The 16,780-nt window shown below is 43.5% G+C and overlaps 1 protein-coding gene across 3 annotated transcripts in view; it reads right to left on the minus strand.

Annotated features, from left to right (window-relative positions):
* The window catches only part of NOL4L (nucleolar protein 4 like), a 94,725-nt gene that overhangs the window by 43,177 nt on the left and 34,768 nt on the right, over positions 1-16,780 (minus strand). For all 3 annotated transcript variants that reach the window (XM_005304871.5, XM_042842589.2, XM_065566342.1), the window contains exon 4: positions 15,534-15,643. In XM_005304871.5, coding sequence (XP_005304928.1) covers positions 15,534-15,643 — 110 coding nt within the window. The remainder of the gene's footprint in view (positions 1-15,533; positions 15,644-16,780) is intronic.

Genomic DNA, 16,780 nt, shown 5'->3' on the forward strand with positions numbered 1-16,780 from the left:
TCCTAAGTCACGTAGGCATTTATCAAATTTTATCTAATGTATCTTTAGGCAGCGATTTCTGGATCCAGGGGGAAGGGGCAGGCAGTTCGATACAGGTTCAGTAACAATAATCCCTGAAGTAGTAAGGATCAGGAGTTATTTTTTAAAGGATTTTTTAAAAAGGGAAATAAGTAAAATCGTAATAATTAAAAATATTATTTCACATTGCTTCCTTCTCGCACTCCTTTTTGACTTGTTCATTCAGGCCTGGCAGCTGAAAGCTATTTCACATGGGTACAAGAAGCCACCCCGGCAGAAACCTGGGGGCTCCCCACTGGGGTTCTCTTGCCTAGAACAGCCTGTAGCATCAGAGCTTTAGCAAAAGTTCTTCCCAACAGGCGCTGTGTTGTGCGTTTTGTCTGTAAAGCACCTAGCACACTTGTGGGTGTATATATGCATATTAAATAATACACTGACTACATCTTTCAGAGTTTCCCAGGACAAAGTTCCACAAGAACTACCAGGGCGGCTCTCAAATGAAGGTACAAACTACCGTCCGAGCCCTTACCCAGCAGCTTCATGTAACAGATATGTTTGTTGATTAATACAGGTCCTGCATCTAGTGACTAGTGCAAAAGCCTGAGAGCTAGGAGGATCTTGATTCTCATCCCAGAGCAGTCACTGACTCACTGTGCAATCTTGTGCAAGTCACTTGATGTCCTTGTGCCTCTGGCTAAGTAGGCTAAATAAAAAGATGGACCTCACTGCATTAGATTCTATATCACTACTGAACCCTCCTAGAGAATTAGCTTTAAAAAATGCAAACCTTTTATGAATGAAGTCAGTAAGGAAAAGGGGGTGAGAGTGTCACTGGAAAGCAAGTTGCTGAGAGCTAGCCATAGTCAAAGAATACTAGCAGGATAATCTATTTTCACAGCATCCTTGTAGCTGAACGTCTATGACATTTCATAGCTTAGGGAAGTCAGGAAATAGAGAGAGAGAAGATCCGTGTAACTTTCTGGTGGGCTGTGGGTTGCATCACGTGCTTTAGCTTGTTCACCCTTAGTTATAATCCCATCTTTCTTTAAAAATAAGAGTTATTAATAAATAATCATAAAATCATCAGTTCTAGGAGCTAAAATAAAGAGATACAAAGGAAATGCAGCTTCATCTTCCAGGGCGCAAACTGATCACCGTCTGAAAGAGGAGGGAAAGGATTGTTTTGGGGGTGAGGCTGCCTTCTCTGGAAATATCAGGTATTGGGCACTCCCAAAGTCTCAGGGCTATACTATAAGAACCAAGGGTCTGAGCAAATATGGAAATTCCAAGTTCCTCTGTCTCCTATCAATTTCACTCTGAGTATTCATGCACACCACCTGGTGGTATGTTTACATTGTGATAGGGACTGACAAGGATAGAAGGACTCTTAAATGGTGCCGCATATTTCTTGGCCACAGAAAATAGAATCAAGTCGTTTCAACACAGGAGCTATTAGAAGGTACGGAACTGAATCATTTAAGGCCGACATTTTAGCCAGTCCCAAGCCACATTCTGGTTTTGAACGTTCCCATTTGTAAGCACAGCTTATTACACAAAAGTGGCTGCACTGTCGTTTTATACATGTATATAAGATCATTTGGTGCTTAAATTTCATGGTGTGTGCAACTGAACCTGGTGCAAGCCTACTTTAGTGGGTTTAATAGAGGCACATGCAAAAGTGAGTGTGGAAATTTAAAGATCAGGGTTAAAATTCTTTAATACTTTGCACTTTTAAACCACTTCCATGCAAGGCTCTCAAAGAGCTTTACAAACATTAGTGAATTTGGCTTCACAATCCCTCTCTGAGGTTTTGTTATCTGCATTTTAGAGATGGGGAAACTGAAATATACAGAATTTATGTGACTTTACCAAGATCACCTAGCAAGTCTACGGCTGAGCTGGATACAGAGCCTACATAGATTGATTGGCTAGGAAGCATTTTGCATGTCCTGGACACACTGCATCAGCTACATGAAGCCCATTGTATGGAAAACATACCATGTAATAAAAAATAAACTGTGTTGTAATTTTGCAGCACCACATCTTTACAGATTTGTTGATCCTTCTTGTGAAAGGCTTTTTTATAGACTCACTAAACAGGTTGAGATCTGGATTTGTTTAGGATTTTATTGGGGGGAGAAGTTACATGCTATTTGTCGTTCTATTGGGAAGAGTCCATATCCTCACAACAGCAGACTGAACACATTCAGTCCTTTGATTCACACGGGGTTCACAATGGTCAGGAAGAAATGTAAATTAATAAAGGCAGAAGTATATGAATTTTGGAGGAATACTGACCCCACTTATTCAGTATGCTCAGTTCCAGGCTAAAGCAAGTGGGCCATATTAGCGGTGTGCCAGTGGTTAATATGCACCAGAGACTAGGAGTGTGTTCACTAGCACTGACAATACTTTGCACTTCTCAATATCTCCAAGCACTTTACCCAAAACAATTAAACAAGCTGCACAACATTACAGTGAAGAAGGGTACCACATAGCTAGAGATCGGCCTCTCTTGGCACCACTGCTGAGCTGTTTAGCAGCACACAGCAACCTAACACGACAGTTTGGGACAGGAAATAAAAAATATTATGTTCAACTAAAAACACAGGAGGAGTTTAGGGAGGTAGACTGTAATTTGGCCAAGGCACCAGGGTTAATACCTTTATTCTTACACAAAGTTCCGTGTGATCGTCAATAACAACAAAGGGCTAGGGCCTCGTTTCACATCTCCTCTGCAGCATGGTTTGTCTCACCCAGCCCAAGTTTTGGCATCAAAATGTTTTGTTTGTACTTGGACAGTGCACTGAGCACACAGTGCTATCTTACAAAGCCTGGGAAATCTACTCTGGGAAAAAATGTTTGTAATGACCTACCCAGTCTAAAAGCTTTTAAGATTCATTCCAGTTTTTACTATCCTCAATGTTACGGTTAATTATAATAATAAACAAAAATACATTCATTCAAAGCAAGCCATTCATACAGTCATCATCCATCTGACTTCTGATATATCACAGGCCATTAAATGTCTCCGTTACCCCTGCATTGAGCCCAATTACTTGTGTTTGCCTAAAGCATTTGCCAGAAAGGCGTCTATTCTTGATTTCAAGACATCAAGAGATGGAGAATCCACCATTTCCCTTGGTATTTTGTTCCAATGAACAATCTCCCTCACTGTTAAAAAAGATGCCTAGTTTCTAATTTGAATTTGTCTGGCTTCATCTTCCAGCCATTGGTTCTTGTTATAGCCTTCTCTGCTAACTTAAGGAGCTCTTTAATCCCTGGTATTTCTCTCCCCAAAGGTACTTATACCCTGTAATCATGTCACCTCTCAGGGCATATCTGTGACAGACACCACAGCTGCAGTGCTGCAGTTACACCACTCTAGTGCTGCAGTGTAGACCTCTCAACACACAGTAGCTAGGCTGATGGAAGATTTCTTCCATCGACCTAGCAGTGTCTACACTGGACTTAGGCCAGCTTAACTACATCTCTCAAGGGTCTGCATTCTTTACATCTCTGTGGGACCTATTTAGATGTAGGTCAGGCCTGAATCGTCTTTATGATAAACTAAACAGATTGAACTCTGTAAGGCATTTTTTCCAGCCCTCAAATAATTTTTGTGGCTCTTTTCTGCACCCTCTCCAGTTTCTCAACAGCTGTTTTAGAATGTGGACACCAGAACTGGACGCAGTATTCCAGTATCTGTCTCACCAGTGCCATTTACAGAGGTAAAATCATCTCCTTACGCCTACTCCCCCGTTTACATATCTAGGGATCACATTTGCCTTTTTGTCATAGCATCACATTGGGAGGTCACGTTGACTTGCTTGTCCACTCCAACCTCTAAACCTTTTTCAGAGTCCCTGCTTTCCTGGATACAGAATCTCATTCTGTAGGTATGACCTGCATTCCTTGTTCCTAGATGCATAACTTTACTTTGGCTGTTAAAACACAATTTGTTTGAATGGGCCCAGCTTACCAAGGGACCCAGATTGTTCTGCCTGCTTTGTCTTCATGATTATTTACTACTCCACCAACCTTTGTCATCCGCAAATTTTATCAACGGTGATTCTATATTTCCATATGATTTGATGAAAATGTTGACTAGCATCAGGCCTAGTACTGATCCCTGTAGAACTCCAGTAGATACACGCCCATTTGACGAACAATGATGAATTAAAGGATAGGAATACAATTAATGCCAGTCAACATAATTTTAATGGAAAATAGGGCTTGTCAAACAAACCTGATTTCATTCTTTAAGGAGATCTGTCAGTTTGCCAATTCTTAATCCATTTAAGATGTGCTTTATTGATACTGAATAGTGCTATTTTTTAGCCGAACCACCATACAAAAGTCTATTACACCCATGCAGCTACCTTTATACATTACACCTGTAATCTCCTTAAAGAATGAAATCAGGTTTGTTTGACAAGATCTATTTTCCATAAAAGTTATGTTGACTGGCATTAATTATATTCCTATCCTTTAATTCTTTATCAACTGAATCCCGTATCAACTTTTCCTTTATTTTGCCCAGGACTGGCCTATAGTTCCCTGGATCATCTTGCTTGCCCTTTTTGAATATTGGCATAACATTAGAACTCTTCTAGTCTTTTGGAATTTCCCCAACATTCTAAGATTTGTTAAAAATTAACATCAGAGGGCCAGACATCTCCTCCACCAATTCTTTTAGGACGCTTGGATTCAAGTTATTTGGACCTGATGATTTAATTTTTTTATCCCTAGTAAAAGTTGTTTAACAACCTCATTAGTTACTAATGGACTGGAAAGTACTTCATTATGTTCATGTGATATAAGTATATCAACCTGCTTCAAATACAGAACAGAAAATTTTTTACTGAACCCTGCCTTTTCTGAATCAATATTAACAATTTTACCATCTCCACTGAATAATGAGCCTATACCATTGTTAGGATTTATTTTGTTCCTAATATACTTTAAAAAAAAAATCCTTATTGTCCTTAGCCCTGCCATCCATGGATTTTTCCCTTTGCTTCCCTTATCAATTTTCTACACTTCACATCTTCTAAATTATATCAATTGTTAGTTATTTCCCCCTTTTTCCATTAGTTATGTGTGGCTTTTTTATTTTTAATTGCTGCCTTCACTTTGCCACTTAACGTGGATGTTCTGTTAACCAAAGTTGTCCTCTTTCTTGATTGTGGAATCATGGCTTTTTGGCCATCTAATAAGCTCTTCTTAAATAACTCCCAGTTTTCATTCACATTCTCCTGTATAAATTTTTCCTCCCAACCAAATTTGCTCATAATTTTCTTCAGATTTGGGAAATTAGCCTATTTGAGGTACCAAATCTATCTATTGTTGGTTGGGATTGTCCTCTGTTTGCCCAAGTTGAATGTAATCAGGTTAGATCACCGGTTCTAAGCAACCACCAACTTCCAATTCAGTGATTAATTTATCTTTATTCATCGTAATGAGATCCAAAACAGTTACCTCATGTTGGGTGCAATACCTTTTGTGTTAGAAAATTTATCATCTGTAATTTTTAGAAACTCTAATGATGATTAACTACTGGCAGCATGAGACTTCCAGCATATGTCTCCCAACTTGAAGTCTCCCATAAAATGCCAGGAAGGTTACAGATGACAGGATGGGTATAAACTGGTATGAGAGTACGGACTGAATACAGATATGGCTGTAAATCTCAAAGGGCAATATAGTTTAAACCACACAAATACAATCCTGAACACTGCTCTAATACAGCTTTCACCAAAACACCAAGGCAATAGAGATTGTGACAATGAACTTATCTTGAGTTCTTTCCACAAAATAATTCACAAGTGGAGGCGGGGGGCGGGGGGGGGGGGATAATACATGAAAGGAGTGAACTTCTTAAATTTAGAACCATTTTGTCCCCAAATATTATTCACTGGATAATTTTTACCATCGTTAGAGTTTCAAGCCAATATTCAGAGTTGAATCAAAAGGCTGATATACATACCAACTTGCACCAATTTAATGTAATTGATTTCCTAAAACCAATTTAGTTATTTTGCTGAAAGTCTATGTGTCGATAATTACTGACTTTAGCTAAACGGACTTCAGCCTTATTCTGAAATAAGCGTGTCAACACAGAGAATTGCACTGAAATAACTAAATTGGTTTTAATTCACAGCTATTATTATTTCAGTGTAAGTCTGTGTGCGGCCCAGTCTTATGTGAGGCTAGAGAAGAGCTAAGTTGTGGAATTTATACCTTTTTCTGATTCCCTTGCTACTGGTACCAGCCACTTAAAACTCCTTTGGCTCCCTTTGACTTACACCCATTTGCCAATACATAATTTGTATTTGTCTCTCAGTGCAACCTCTGTTTTTCTTCTTGGCATAGTATTTATCAGCATTTAATTTAGGAACCAAAGGAGGTTCTTCTCCAGGGCAGAAGAGGGCAACAAATATCTCTGCAAAATAACATTTATTTTCAAGTGACTGACTGAATGCAGTGCTCATGAGAGGAAGGGATAAAAGTCCTGGCTACAACCAGGCAGCACACGATATGTTTCCCTGTACAGTTTTGCCAAATACAACTTTCTCCAGTACTGAAACACTCAGTTGTCCCAGCTCTGGGTCCCCCCAGACAGCTCAGTCCAGGCACCTTAATCCTGACCTGTGACACCTTAGCCCGGAGCAGCAGCTGCTAATCATGGCAAATTTGATGTTGGTTTTGTGAGTTGCACAAAGGGATGAGACTACGAAACTCACTCTCACGTGATACAAGTCAGTTTTGAACTAAAGATCTCGAAGAGGAAAACCTTGCGTGCTATGTAGAGCCAGACCTACTAAGCAGTACCAATATTGCCAAGACTGCCCCAGATTTTAGAAACCCTGTCCCAAGAATGTGCATTGCTGATCAAAGACCCTAGGCTACGCCTTTCTCCTGCTACCGGGGGCTGCTCTGAACGGTGGGGCTGGCGAACGGAGAGGTTAGCAGCTGACAAACTTATTTCCCAGCCAACCCAACTTAGCTCTCTCTGTGCCTCCACCTTCCCCCAGCTCCAGCTCTGCTTGTCTCATTGCAAGCCCAGAGTTAAGAATGGGGGTGCATCCCAAGCAGGCTGGCTGGGGAGGGGTCTCGGCTGGCTTGATAGAAACTCTCCTAGGATGTCTGAGGGGAGTGAACTTGATTAATGGGTACAGCATGGAGAAGGCAGAGGAGAGGGAGCGAGGAGGACTCAATATTGCATACAAACTACTTTGGACAGAAGGATCCTTTCATCCCTTAGTCCCCCAGCTGGGGCTTGATCCTGAAGGGTGTTTAGCAACCTCAACTCCCCTTGACTTGAGTTGGACTGGAAGGGGCTCACGACCTTTCATGATTATGTCTCTGATATGGAGAAAATGTTTCCTGAAAACCTGTTCTGATGTCAGCAACTGCATACACCTTATCCTGCCCTCCTCGCACATCTCAAACTCCCACTGGAATGTGTAAGGAACGCAGGGCTGGGCCGGGCCCCACCATTCCTCCCAATCTCTTACTAGAGCACAAAGCCCCAGCCCCAGTAGAAAGCTTATGTTAATTCAGCTCCAACAGCAGCTCCTGCCGTTGGCTCATTATATTACCCCCTGGCCCGTTTCTGTATCATTTATACCTGGTTACCAAACCCCAGACTGGACTGTATTGAATCTGCCAAAACAGCAGCATGTCCAGATCAGAGGGAGTCAGTTTGGCATTTCAATGTAAAGATTTGTTCCTTTTAATGTCTTTAGAGTCTGCCAGCCATTGTGTAAGATAGGAGGCCTTAATGGAAGTCATGCTGAATGGCCTAGTATTAACCCTGAAAAAATAAATTCAGGACTGAGTGGGAATTAAACCAGAAGGAATAGCTTGCCCAGAGAACAACTGCCTTAAACTTGGACTTAGGCGTTTAAAAAATGATAGTATTCATCATTTAAAAATTAGGTGGTAGAAGCATTAGGGCTAAACAGCAAACATTTTCTTTTTGCTCTTTTTAATTACTAGCTTGTAACTAGTTCAGGAGTTCAGAAGATAGTTTAGTGCACCAGCAGTCATCCTACAGTGAGTTACTTCTGCATAGTGTGGAAAGTGTAAAGGGCCTGATTCTCCTCTCACACCTGTGCGAATTTGTTTAAAACCAATGTGAGAGGAGACTCTGGCCACAGGAGACTCTGCATGTTCTTGTGACCTCAAGCTAAATTCTGCTCTCAGTTATGCCAGAGGAAATCTATTGACTTCAATGGAGGTATTCCACATTTTCTTAAGAGTGAGAACAGAATTTGGTCTGGGGTTTTCAGAGTAACCTCATTACTCATGGGGAGCTATTTTGGAATGTTGCTTTCCAAGGTCTGTACTCTCTGCAGGAAGCCCCTTCTTGTCATTTATGAAGGCTCAAGCAGAAGTTCCTGATTCTACTGTCTTCTTTGTTCCTCGGCACAGATAAAACATTCTAACAGTCTTCCAGTCTGTGCTTCCCTTTGGACGCACTGCTGTTTTAATACTGGTGTGTCTAGCAGAACCAGTAAATCATAGACTCGGCACACAATTTTTCCTGGATAATGAAGTTAAAAGGCCATCTTGACATCCATTCATTTAATGGTTTCTGTAGATCAGTTACCCCAAGAAAAGTGAATTCCCCATGGTGCTGCTGGGCACAATTAATCATTTATGGCAGAAGCCAAGAGGAACACAAGTCAGTTATTTAATTTATTTCTATGAGTGCCACCAAATGCTAGTTAATTGCATGGCAATAAGGTGACATTGCTTTAAAGATGAACTAGAAAGCAATAAATAATTATTTAAAAAGGTGTTTGGGATGTACAAAAAGAACCTCAAAATGTTCTTTGCTTCCACTTCTTCTTAGAAACAAGTTCTGATTCTTGGAGGACTTTTGCAGTCCTTGGGGCATCTGGAACATCACAGCTGGAGACCGAAACCAGAGCTGCAGCTTTCTAATCCTAAAACTCCACATCCTCTCTGCCTCAATTGGGGACTGGGAGAGCAGCAACCTCGTCTTCCAAAGATAGCCCAAGTCCTCCAGAAAAAAGAGCAAGATCATTACCAGATGTTTCTAATATAGAATACAAACAGGGGGAAAATGGGGGGGAGAGGGGGACTGAGGCCTTTTTTATTATTATTCATCACACACAGCAAGATCACCTTTACAGTTATTTTCTACACAGCTCTAGGGATAGTGGGGAAGAGAAAAAATGGGTTTCTTGAGCTCTAGCTGGCAAGCCAGACACCTGACATTGGTGGAAATTGTAAGGATTTGCCCATCAGCTCTCCTGGCCTTCAGTCCCCAGTCTCTCCAAGCTAAAGTTGCCATGAGACTGCTTCCTTGAGGAGATCACCCACCCATCTGTATTCTGCATTCAATGTTCCAGGATGCAAATCAGCCTCTTTTTCCATAGTCTTTGGATTCTCAACTCAAGTAGAAATTCCAATTGAAAACTTTCAACTGGTTCCAGTTGGCCAACTAGGTTTTGGAACAAAGCAATGGCTCTGTTGGTGGTGGGGGCCACTGGTCCTTGACAAACCAGTACAAAGCAACAGAATCCAAAGGAAAACATTAGAAATTAACAGAGACCAGCTGAAGGAATCAGGCCACACAGGTCGGTCTTCTTCAAGGATTCTGGGATCTTCATATTTTGCGGAAAGCATGGTTTTTCATGTTGCAGAGTTGCCATTGGAGGTGGAAGATTACAGTCAAATCCATGGTGCAGGGTAACATTTGCAGACCTATTGTGGCTAACCAAAGGCCCAGCCCTGCAGAACTTACTCATGTTAACCTCCTATTGAAGAAGTCAGTGAGGGTGGTGGTACTGGGCCCATACTTATAAGTTTTTGTCATGTGATGTGGGGCCATTTCTGGAAACAGTAACTCCAAGTAGACATAGAAATGCCCACTGTTAAAAGAGATGTTAAATATGGAAGAATTAATAGTGTTACAGCATCCAAGGGTCAGTTTGGCAAATATGCTTTCCTCCCTTTATAAATATTTTGTATTGACTTTCACGTAGTTACGTAATTTATCTAAAGAGGGAAACACTTCATTTCATAGTCACAGGGCTCAAATCCCATGGAATACATGACACTTCTAGGCCTTATAAAATGGTCTGATCTGGCACCCACAACATCACTGCGAGCTTTGTCATTGACTTCAGTGGAAACAGGTCAAAGCCTTAGACTACAGGCTCTTTGGAGCATGGAACAGGTTTTATTTATATAGAGCCCAGACTTGCAAGGCGTGGAATAACCTTCAATTCCCACTAAATGTGGTGGGTGTTGAGGACACCCAGCACCCAGCTAGGGCTGCCAACTCTCTATGCGCACAAAACTGAACACCCTTGCTCTCCCCCCTACCCCACTCCTCCTCCAAGGCCCTGCCCATTCTCTGAGACCCCGCCCCCTGCTCACTCCAGCCCCCCCTCCCTCTGTCGCTCACTCTCCCCCCCCCCCCCCCATTCACTCACTCATTTTCACTGGGCTGGGGCAGAGGCTTGGGGTGCGAGAGGAGGTGCAGGCTCCAGGGTGGGGCCAGAAATGAGGGGTTCAGGGTGTAGGAGGGGGCTCTGGGCTGAGGCAGTGGGTTGGGATGCGGAAGTGGGTGAGTGCTCTGGCTGGGGGTGCAGGCTCTGGGGGGGGCTGGGGATGAAGGGTTTGGATTGTGGGAAGGGGCTCTGGGCTGGTGCAAGAGGTTTGGGTACGGGGGGATGAGGGCTCCAGCTGCAGGTGCAGGCTCTGAGGTGGGGCTGGGGATGAGGGGCTTGGGATGCAGAAGGGGATTCTGGGCTGGGACCTAGGGGTTTGGAGGGTGGCAGGGGGATCAGGGCTGGAGCAGAAGGTTGGGGTCAGGGGTTCAGGCTCCAGGTGGCACTTATCTCAAGCAGCTCCCGGAAGCAGCAGCATGTCCCCCTTCCGGCTCCTATGCGGAGGCGCAGCCAGGTGGCTCTGCGCACTGCCTCATCTGCAGGCGCCGCCCTCGCAACTCCCACTGGCCGCAGTTCCCACCCAATGGAAGCTATGGAGCTAGCGCTTGGGACAGAGGCAATGAGTGCAGCCCCCTGGCTGCCCTTGTGCCTAGGAGCAGGAGGAGGGACATGCTGCTGCTTCCAGGAGCCGCACGGAGCCACAGCAGGCAAGAAGCCTGCCTTAGCCCTGCTGTGCCACGGACCAGACTTTTAATGGATCGGTCAGTGGTGCTGACTGGAGCTGCCAGGGTCCCTTTTTGACCGGGCGTTCCGATTGAAAACCGGACACCTGGCAACCCTACTCCCAGCAGGATTGAGCCCATGAGTTTGCAAAGTGTTGTGTAAATAGACAGAACTACAGAAAAGCTTTCTACAAAGAAGCTTAACATGGGGCAGAGCCTCAGAATAACTATGTGCTCTAGGAAACTTTATTTGCATACATTTAAAAACCAAAAGCCACAAGAGGAGTTGCAGTTGCTCAGCATTGCTCAGAATTTAGCCCCAAGGCTGTATAGCCTGATCAAAATCTCCAAGTAATTTAAATAAATGCCTTTAGCGTTTGGGTGAAGGGGTGAGCCAGCTAAGTGGATGTGAAACATTAGGATTTCCTTTGAACATTAAGCATGAAGATTTAAGTCACAGCAGCCTCTCAAATTAGCCACCACATCCTTGGGCAGAAATTGGTAGTCGCAGGACCCACTACCTTCACACAGCAGACATGGCATGGATAAGTTACAAATGTAAGATTAGAATGGATAATACACAAACATTTGGTTCAGCCCCAGGCAGGAGGGATCCAGGGAGATTAGTCCATTTTAACAGATTGCCCCTCTGTCACTTTTTCCACTCTTTCCATCCTGAACAAAATGATCCTCTTTAATCTTTGTCCGGCTGATTCCATATCCGGGAAAGATGAAAGTTCTATTATAAACAATATGACGCTTTGTGGGAAACTGAGGTGTAGCATCAGCTCCATAAGGTCTAACCTAATACCGGTTAACACCTTTCTCCTGCACTGAACCACTGGGATAAGGTCAGGCAGAGGAGAACATTGTATTGGTACCTGATTTCCTGTTTGTTTCCTTTAATATGTGCTCTTGATCCATCATGTCCAGATGCATCACAGCTAAAGTAGAGTAACATTCATGTCTTCTTCCCACTAAGGCACGCTCCCTCAAGCCCCACCCTCCCTACCCCCCATGGTGTGCTCCTCCCTACCACCCAACCTCCCCCGACCCCAGCCTTGACACACTACCCTCCGCCCCACAACTCCTCTACTCCCAGCCCCAGGTACAACAGGCTCCCCTCTGCCCCACCCTGCCCCCACAGCTATGGCCACCATCTCCTCAAGCTTTCAGAAGTGTAGGTTATATTTCCAAATATTGTACATCCTATTTACAATGGGCCTTGCCTGGCCTGACTTCAGGGGGATTGCATGAGTGCAAGTGAGGGCAGGATTTGGCTAGTGTGTCCTGCTTTAAAAAGAACCTATGACTGGAAACGGGCTTGAGGACTCTTTACTGACAGATATTCAGTATAATCATTTGGACGTATCTTTCTACTAACAAAGGAATTTTTTGAAGTGGTTTTAACCATGATGTGTGACCTTGGGCAAATCATTTAGGGCCATTTTCAGAAGTGCTGAGTACCTCCAGCTTCCACTGACATCAACTCTCTACCTGTCTGTCTTAGGAGTTCATTGGGCTGCCCATCAAACTACTATTGGAGTGTCTTCCGCAGAAGATTCAATTGGCAGTAGCGAAGTCCCTTGTGAACTTCAACTGGAGATGCAGGTGCTCAGTAATTCTGAAATTCAGACCCTTAACCTCTCTATGCAGCATTTCACCCACCTGTAAAACAGAGATAATAATGCTTACCTATGTTACAGTGGTGTTGTAAGGATTAATTAATGTAATCTTTGTATAGCGCTGTATGATCCTCAGATAACAATTGCTTCCGAAGTGCACAGCATACATTACAATGTTCTTCTTGTTATGCCTGTGTTGCTGTTCCCTGTTTCCTGGGCCGCGCTGAGAGAATCTTGCATCTTTTCTCTCATGAACTAGTCACTTATCAGGCTCCTCTCCACCTGCCTGTGTCCTCATGGTGATAACTCCTAATCTCCCCTCCAGTGAAGTCTCTGATGTATTTGCTTTGTATGTCTATGAACATAAATATTCTAACAGTTTCCTTATGGTGCAGTGGTTTCAAGGTACCTCTGTTTGCAAGTCCGAGCTCAGGACCAGGGCAATGGAATATGGCATCTGAGAACCTTATGCTGTTTTCAGCTAATTAGTTTATGTTTTTGCTCTTTGGCATTTATCTCCAATCACCTTCTACTCCTGAGCTGGCGAGTCAGAGAGAGGGTTAGTTTCAGAAAGGGAAATAAATTCAGTTAGTAAAATCGAATAGCTCAGTGTGTTGGGCTGCCCAGCAACAGCCATCTTGTTTGCAGCTTTCCACTCCCCACATTGGACTGTTTTCGAGGCTCAGTTAGCCAGATGCAAAAGCATTTCTTGGTAGCAGTACATTTCCTATCCATCTTTTTAGTGACAGGTCCAAGAACAGAACTGAGGACACACACTTGCTCTGGCTGTAATTTATTGAGAAAAAATTCCAGACACAAACACTCCTGAACTCCAGAGTTCAAAACTCAGGTCCTACATCAAATTCTACTGATTTCCAAGGTATTTGGGTTTGGCTCATTGTGGAGGTAAATTCAATATGGAAATTCAGATCCATATTTATGACTTGGATCCGGGATTTTGGTTAAGATTCATCACATATTTTTAGTTAATTGAGTTTTAGAGACCAGGAGAATGAAGTCACCTCTTTCATAGAACAGGTAAAGCACAAGCAGTGATTAGGCAAACCTCCCACACAACCCTGCTAATATGCCTCACCCTTGACGTGAAAGGACCTCTTCCTGCATTGAGATAAGAGTTCAGTCTCCATCACCCATTTGGTCCATAGCCTTGCAGTAAAAAAGTCAATTATGGTGGGAGTTTTTGTGGACTGAGACCCACCAAACTCATTTCACATAAGCCACTGAACAGTCAGCAAGGGTTAACAACTTTTGGTCACCCCATCCAAGGATGGATATAGAACCAGTGATCAGATTCTTTCTTTTGGTACTAATCCCCTGAGCCCTCCAAGCCCCTTGAACTGATCCAGTTTAGAATCCAATTTTCTCATGATGTTCAGAGACAGTTTCTGAGGAAAAGAGATTCTAGGTTGGTGAAGATGTAGAGCTGTCCATAATTCTACAGCATCAGACTCCACAACTGATTGCAAAATCATTAGATCCCCAGCTTTTCACAGTTCTAAAACACTAATATTACCCACTGAACAGAGACTGTTAAACTCGGGTGTCCAGCATGTGCAAGGAAAAGCTATGATGAAGTGCACCCTCCAACATGTAATTTAGCCCCAGGGTAAGGTGTTTTTTTCCACTGACCCAATGAAAAGATTCAACATCTATTTCCTCAGTCCCTGCAAATAACCGCGATCTGGCACTTTATACCCCTGCACTGAGTTCTCTCTTTAGGCTGCCATCAGATAACAACCATCCATGTACTTCAACTTCACCATTCAAGTTAACAATTAACCAATGCCTCCTGCTTGCTACCACACACACACACCCCTCCTCAGCTCCTGGTGGTAATGGGAAGGTAGGGAGAAAAGCATAAGGGGATCAGACTCCAACCTCTATTTGGTGGGAAGAAAATCTGACACTTGGTTTCTGAAGTGCCAGCAATGCAACTTTGTGGGGAGTCAGTAAAGTGTATTCTTTTTATAGTCTGTTTCCATGGTGCATTGAGGATCCCTTGGCAAATTCTGCAGCTGCAGAAGATTGGAAAATTCCATGGCCTGGGTGTAATCATGTGGCAATCTACCCTCTCCATTCCCAAATCAAAATCCAGAGGCATAATATTGTCACCAAACAGCTGAACCTCTTCCCAGCTGGAGACAAGAAGGAAGTGACTGGAGCTGACTCTCCTGCAAGATGCCGAACAACTCAAGAAAAGAGAACACCCGAGCAACAGAAGCAATTCTAGGGATCAGTCCCAATCTGCTAAAGTCCTTAAGCAGTTTGGAAGGTGGCAGAGAAATACATTCCTCTTCGTCATGGATATTTTTATATTAATTTCACTTAAAACCACCATATGTCTAAAGAACATGCAGATAGTAATGAACAATAACTGCACTGAATACATTTCTGTTCCTCTCCTCCGTGCCCTTTCGGCAAAAACCCTGCATGGATTTTTAGAGACAGACTTTCAAAAACAAAATGTTGCGTGCACGCAACCTACACACAACAACACTCTCTGCAATTGTGCAATTCCCAACCTGCACGTGCACACAAGCTAGACATGTGCAAAACTGTTCCTGTGACAATCTGGCCATCACTACTTTGAGATGCCAAGCATCAGCCATTCACCCTACCCCTTCAGTCTGGACAGAAATCTGCTCTGCACCTGGTGCCGCTCAGCACCTCTTGGAGTAAGACCGACTCTGTTAGTCAGGAAGAGAGCAACTCACCTGCTCCTGTGAATTCATGACCCGCAGCTTCATTTGCTTCAGATAGGTGGAGGTGAGAGGCATGTTGTAGTCAATGATTCCAGAGACCAAAGAGGAGGGTGGCTCATTTTCTGACGTAAAAAACAAAAGGAAAGCTCCTTTTAGACGTGGGAGCCTGGCAGCACAGACCTGACGCTGTACTGCCGTCAGCATTATTTAATATCTGAATTGCAGTAACCCCCCCAAAGCCCCCATTCAGTATTGGGGCCCACTGTACTACTACAGGCTGCATAAAGGCCACACCCTGCCGGGAATTCCCTGTCATTGCAAAGGAACCATCCTGTGTGGAAACAGTTACACATAATGTAACGTTTGTAGTTTGAGTCACTAAACATGAAACGCAGAATGAAACATCTAACCCTGCCAAAAGGCTCAAAACCACCTCTGGCCAAAAGGAACACAGAGAGAGTTTCACAAACAACTTGATTTTTCCAGCCAGTTGTAGTGCTGCGAAGTCGCACCCATTGTGATGGGGACTCCTTCCTTTTGGGGTGAATGTTAAGGCAGTTTTGGAAGTACCTCCCTCTTGTGATGGAGATTGTGTTTCAGTGAGATAATTAAAATAACCTTTTTATTTATTTATTTTCTTAAACTGTCCCTATTGACAGCTTTCTATACATCCACATGAAGACTTAGTGATCATCAGGAAGTCAGATTCAGACCACGCAAGCAAACAGTATTTCCAGCCAGTCAAGGAGAGTCCACTGTAAAGCAAACTCTTAATTATTTTCTAGACCTTATATCATCTCTCCCTCGTCTGCTAGGCCATAGGCGCCGACTTCCTGAGTTCCCAGGGCGTGCTCAGTCCCAGGCCCCACCCCCACTCCACCCCTTCCTGCCCCGTCTCTTCCTTCCCCCGCTCCTCCCCCTCTAGGGAACTAGCCCCAAATGTGAGAAATAGACAAAACTTCAAGAATGCATTCAGGGCAGCAGCCACCTGATCCGAGAGCAGCCAGTTGGCCATAGTGGAGCAGCCATTGTCCCAAAGTCCATTTTTTATAAAATACTGTATCTTCATTTTCTTTCTTTTGGATGGCTGGATGTTGCTCTTCTCTTTCCCTGGCTTTGGCCAATAGATTCATTACCACTTCCTTGCCTGCATGTCACAAGCACACAAAATAACCCACTATCCTATGTGGGATAATGTTAACTAGTGAAACAAAAACTGCGAAAAACCCAGCGCAGAAGGGGCTCCTCCAAACTGGTTG

The sequence above is a fragment of the Chrysemys picta genome, chromosome 13 (genome assembly GCF_011386835.1).
Source record: "Chrysemys picta bellii isolate R12L10 chromosome 13, ASM1138683v2, whole genome shotgun sequence".
NCBI classification, from domain to species: Eukaryota; Metazoa; Chordata; order Testudines; family Emydidae; genus Chrysemys; species Chrysemys picta.